Here is a 5,291-nt window from a genome sequence, read left to right as displayed (position 1 = left end):
ATCTGAATGGTTTTGTCCCAGTGTGAGGGAAGTAGCTCACTACTTGCCGTCAACTGTGAACCTGGGTTCTCCCACATATCTCCAATCACAAAGGAAAGCCCCTGAGGCTTACTGGCTATCTTTTGGGCAAGTCACTTAACCTCTTTGGTCTTTAATCTTAGCTGACTTCAGTGAGGCCTACTCTCTCGCAGGGATCAAGAAGACTGAATTGTCAGCTACACTTTGGTCGTGAAAGGTTTCCACAAAGCTAAACTTCACTCTTCCTGGGACTTCTATATAAGTGATCTATCTGTATGGAGAAAGACTGCAGGTCAGAGAAGGGCTATCGACGACCTAGGAAAACAACCTTTTATAAGAGGTAAAAAGGCTGACGTGTCAAGTGCGGAACCTGCGGCACTAAACCTTTTCCAACTGGAATGTTAAGAGCAATTTAAAAACGCATTCTCCTTTCTAGAGGCATTCGTGGTTTTTCTGGGAAGAGACCAAGGAACCACTGAGTCCATCCAACAAGAAGCCATAACTTTATTAACGATAGAAACAGTACAAAGTTCAAACCAAGCTGCAGTCACTCTTGAAACACCAAAGGAAAAAAGAAAAAAAAAAGTCCTCTTTTTCAGATGGTTACATTGTTAATTCCTGTAAGAGAAAAAGAGATGATCAGAGGTAATTCTGGACAAACTGAGAAGATTCAGGTCATGAGAAGCCGAAGCAACAGACTGACAGGCTTTTCAGCGAGAGGCTAAACCAGCTGATGGCAGAGCCCGCTGGCCGGGCCAGGGCACTCACCATAATAGCATTTACAATGTCGTTGCTGTTGTTCTTCAGGGCCCGCACTGCCTTTGCTCGTGACACATTTGCTTGCGACATGACCAATTCTATGTCCTTAACTTCTACACCTGTTTCATCAACCTAAGAGGAGGAAAAAACACAACACAGTAAAGGCAAGGACAACTTGTGCTTTTTTCTTTGGAGTCAGGGGTCTCTTCAACCTAAAACTACTTAACATGCAGGGTTCAAGAGGTTAAAAACCAGAACAACTAACACAAGCATAACTACCGGAGAAGATAAAAAATATAACAGGTTTCCCTGTATACCTCCTCCTCTTCACTCTCCTCTTGTACAGTTGGAGTCTGTGTGTTTTCTTGAATGTTTGAGACGGCTTCACCTTGAACCTTGAATTTTTCAGCAGCTGCCAGCTGTGCTTGCTGAGATAAATCCTCAATCTGCAGGCCAGAGAGAACAGATCCACGTGAGCAGGTCAGTCAGCAGTGAATGAAGAAGTCACTCGTACCTCTTTCAAAACTCGACTCTAAATTCACTTCAGTTTCATTTACTATATAGCTCGAAACTTTTGGCCCTTTATATCACTTAAGAAAAGTAGCATAGGTCTAAAGTAGCAGTTTTCAACTAGGTATGATTTTATCTCCCTGGGGGATCTATCAATCTCTGGAGATTTTTTTCAGTCAGATAAGATCTGGTTAAATGTCCATCAAAAAAGAGAAACACATGTCTTTTGCGGCAACAAGGATGGAGCTGGAAGAGATCATGCTTAGTGAGATAAGCCAGAAAGAAAAGGGAAAATACCGGATGGTTTCACTCATAGCAGGAGTATAAAGTACCAGGGAGAAAATAATAATAATGAACTACTATATACCAGAGACATTTTATAGGGGTGGAGTGGGGAATGGGATGGGGGGGGGGCGGGAGAGGAAAGAAAGTGGTGCGAAGCCCATGGGGATGGAAAAAGGCACAAAATGATGCAGAAATAAACTATTATATTATTAAAAAAAAAAAACAACAACAACAACAAATGATCTGGCTAAATGTCTGGGATGCTCAAGACGGCTCTTCTACAAGGAAGAATTATCTGGCCCAAACGTCAGCAGTGTGAGGCTGAGAAACCCCGGGTTAGACCGACAACCAAGAAAGCTTCACCCACCTTTGCTTCCCCAAACACTATGTATGTATCCGAAGCTGGGCTCTTGTAGACATCTGGTTTGGTGATGACAAAGAGGATATTCTTAGACTTCCGGATAGTGACCCTGGTGACCCCTGTGACCTGTCGCAGACCCAGTTTGGACATAGCCTAAAAAATAGAACAGAATATCGGGTTTCAATGTCTTTGCAGCTTCTGGATTTTTTGTCACAGTGACTGTAACTGAACATGGCTCTGACTACATTATTCCCACTATAGCTGTGCTCTGAAAGCTGGCTCCACAGAAACTTTAATACTTGTTCATCACCTCAAACCTTACCTTCCGAGCTCTCCCTGGTGGCACATGGGGTAAAGGCGCAGCACTGTGCAGCTGTCCACAGCCGCTGCAGCACAAGTTTGATCCCTGGGCAGGGAGGGGCCCCAGGGCGCAGCAGCCCCCTCCTTTCTCCCTGCTGCTCCCCTCAGCAGTGTGTTTCAGTAGATCTGCCTGTTCTGCTCCCCACTCTCTCTCTCACCCCCTGCACCTGTGGCCTGTCCCCAAGTTCTGGTGTGCATAAATGAATAAAAGTTCAAAAACAAAACCAAACTCACCTTCCGTGCCTTCTTTTCACTCCGGCTCTGTTTTGCTTTACTGACTGGTTCTTCATCAATTTCAGCGGCTGCTGCCAGCTATTAAGATAAGAATTATGCATAAACTAAGATAAAAATTTCATGTGGTCCACAGCTTCAAAACAGGTCATTTTCTCTGGTCAGCAGTTTTCCAGCGCCTCCTTGGCCCAAGCACTCACACCAGTGAGGGAAACACCAACCTGAGCTTGCTGCGTGGTCGCCTGTGTGGGGTCCTGCTCCTCGAGTTCTGGTACTGACTCATCACTATCAGATTCTGTTCCAGACCCTAAGAGGACAGGTAACTAGTTACAGCAGATCACGAGGCAGAGACATGCCCCGCGTCCTGCCTGAACCAGAGGTTACTGGTTTAAGTTAGAATTCACAAATCAAATGACTCAAGTGAAGCTCGTGTGACGGCCCCAAACTCAGCCACAAACGTGTACACATCCATTAAAGCCCCAGTCCCAGAAACGAAAGGCAATTACTAGAAACTTCTGAGCAGGACATAGACTGTAGCAGCCTCCTCACTCCGTGGCACCAGAAACACCGAAATGACCTACGGAACTCCGAATTCTACAATGGCCCAACCATCCCCAAAGTTCCGGCAGCCAAAGAAGTCTCCAGAAAAACCAAGTGAGAAAAAACAAGCCCACGCTGAGGAGGTACCCCTGGGAAGGCGCTTCCCTGCATCCCTGAGACTGGGGCGGGAGGCCAGACGCAGCTGTGCACACGCCGGACCGTATTCTCAAACCACTCAGCGCGCTCAGAGCTTCCCTTTCTGTTCACAGCCTGAAGGGGCCAGTGGCGCCAACCTAGAGTTCGAGTTGTCACTGCTGCACACTGTCCCTTCCCAACTCTTCCAGACATAACTGGCGTATTTTAAGCTCCCCTAAGTCGAAAGGCCAAGCATCGGTCGAGGCTGCTGAGGAAAAAAGCACACCCCTGCGCCGCTCAGGCTGGGCGGCACAGCGAAGCAAAGGGAGTCGTTGGGCCGCTGGTCATCACTGAGAGTCAGGAGTGAAAAATTCAAACCGCTCCGGACTCCCCAAGACGAGCACAGCAAATTCCAGGCCCAGGGACAGGTTAGTGACGTGGCGAGATCAGAGCGCACCAAAGGACTAGCAGCTCTTGGTTTTCATGTCAGATCGGTGAGACCAGGGCTGGCCTGGGCCCGATGACGCACGTGACTCTGAGGCCATGAAAACCGAGCGGTGTTTCAGGTGTCTAGAGAGGCCACGGTGAAGGTGCTCTCCTGCGCGCCGCTCCCTGGGTTAGTGGGGGGTGCGGGAGGGGTGTGGGCAACACACCATGCACACAGCAAACCAAGGCAGGTACCCTTGTTGTTCTTCAGAACAGGCTGCTTGGCAGAGGGGGCGGGGGCGGGGGCCCCGGCAGGTTTGGGGGTGGGCATGTTGACGAGCACCGGCTGGAAGGGCCCCGCCCCGGGGGCTGGTTCCGGGGGCAGCAGCGGTGGCAGCTCCTCCTCGGCAGGGGCGAGGGGCGCCAGCCCAGCGGAGGGCGGAGGGCGCTGCTGTTCAGGAGGCAGAGGGGGCGCCGGGGAGGGGGCAAGAGGCAGAGAGACTGAGGGCGGGGGTGCGGGCGAGACAGGTGCGCAGCCGGCGGCGGGAGGGGCCCCAGAGGCAGCTGGCGGGAGAGGGGCAGGTGCCTGGCACGCTGGGCCAGGGCGGGGCGCCAAGGGGCGGCCCTTTGGGGCAAGCAGGGAATCCTGGCCTTTCAAGGGAGAAACAGGGAGGTCTTCTGCAGCCTTTGAGGAGCCTTTTGGAAGGGACACTGTCAGCGGGGGGGCCTCCTTGGCACCACTCCTGGTTTGGAGTGCCAGGGGGTCTTTCTTTCCTGGGAGTCCTTTAGCTACCTGAGCGGTGGCAGGCCCTGAAAGGCATGAAACTGAAACTGAGGGAGGAGGGGAGTTTTGGGGGGATGCAACTGTTGGGCTCTCTTTTGGGGACAGAGCTGCCGGACTCCCTTTGGAAGAGGGAGTTGCAGCTTTTGTGGGCATGGGAGCTGTTAGGCCGCCCTTGGAGGAAGGAGCGCGAGCTGAGGGAGCGGAAACCTCTCCGGCCGAGGCCACCGGAGACTCTCTGTGGCAGGGAGCAGTCACAGCTGGGGGAACCAGGGCCTCTTTAGCTGGTGAGGTTGCTGGGGCCCCTTTGGGGGATGAGGCAGCCGGGGTTCCTTTGGGAGGTGGAGTCACAGATGGGGGAGTTGGGGCCCCTTTAGGAGAGGGTGGAGCTACAGCTGGAGGAGTGGGAACACTCTTGGGGGATGGAGTAGCTGGGGTCTGTTTTGGGCGGGGAGCAGCAGCAGAGAGATCAGAGCTCCCTTTGGAGGATGGGGCAGCTGGGGTCTCCTTGGGGGGTAAAGCAGCTGGGGTTCCTTTGGAAGAGGGATGGGTGGCAAGTGAGGGGTCAGAAGCACATTTGGGGGGTGGGGTACCTGGTGTCCTTTTGGGGGATGGGGCAGCTGGGGTCCCTTTGGGGGCCTTGGCAGGGGGGGTCCCTTTGGGAGGAGGAGGAGTGGCAGCTGAAGAATCAGAGGCCCCTTTGGGGGATGGGGCAGCTGGGGTTCCTTTGGGGGCCTTGACAGCTGGGGTCCCTTTGGGAGGCGGAGTGGCAGCTGAGGGATCGGAGGCCCCTTTGGGGGTCTTGGCAGCTGGGGTTCCTTTGGGAGAGGGAGGAGTGTCAGCTGAAGGATCAGAGGCCCCTTTGGGGGTCTGGGCAGTTGGGGT

The 5,291-nt window shown here is 52.6% G+C and overlaps 1 protein-coding gene across 2 annotated transcripts in view; it reads right to left on the bottom strand.

The window, feature by feature from the left end:
* Nucleotides 1-494: 494 nt before the first annotated feature.
* Nucleotides 495-5,291, bottom strand: part of NACA (nascent polypeptide-associated complex alpha subunit) — a 10,546-nt gene continuing 5,749 nt past the window's right edge. Inside the window, exons 3-8 of one of the 2 annotated variants that reach the window (XM_004692622.2) lie at nt 2,746-2,831; nt 2,528-2,605; nt 1,940-2,086; nt 1,095-1,223; nt 787-909; nt 495-636 (exon numbers count right to left, since the gene is read on the bottom strand). In XM_004692622.2, the coding sequence (XP_004692679.1) occupies nt 622-636; nt 787-909; nt 1,095-1,223; nt 1,940-2,086; nt 2,528-2,605; nt 2,746-2,831 (578 nt within the window). In that variant the 3' untranslated portion in view covers nt 495-621. The remainder of the gene's footprint in view (nt 637-786; nt 910-1,094; nt 1,224-1,939; nt 2,087-2,527; nt 2,606-2,745; nt 2,832-5,291) is intronic. The other variant, XM_012732572.1, reaches the window with a different exon arrangement.

This window comes from Condylura cristata, unplaced genomic scaffold, assembly GCF_000260355.1.
Source record: "Condylura cristata isolate star-nosed mole 26May11 unplaced genomic scaffold, ConCri1.0 scaffold00034, whole genome shotgun sequence".
Classification (NCBI taxonomy): Eukaryota; Metazoa; Chordata; class Mammalia; order Eulipotyphla; family Talpidae; genus Condylura; species Condylura cristata.
The sequence above is the reverse complement of the archived record's forward strand: the minus strand, read 5'-3'. Positions and strand labels throughout refer to the sequence as shown.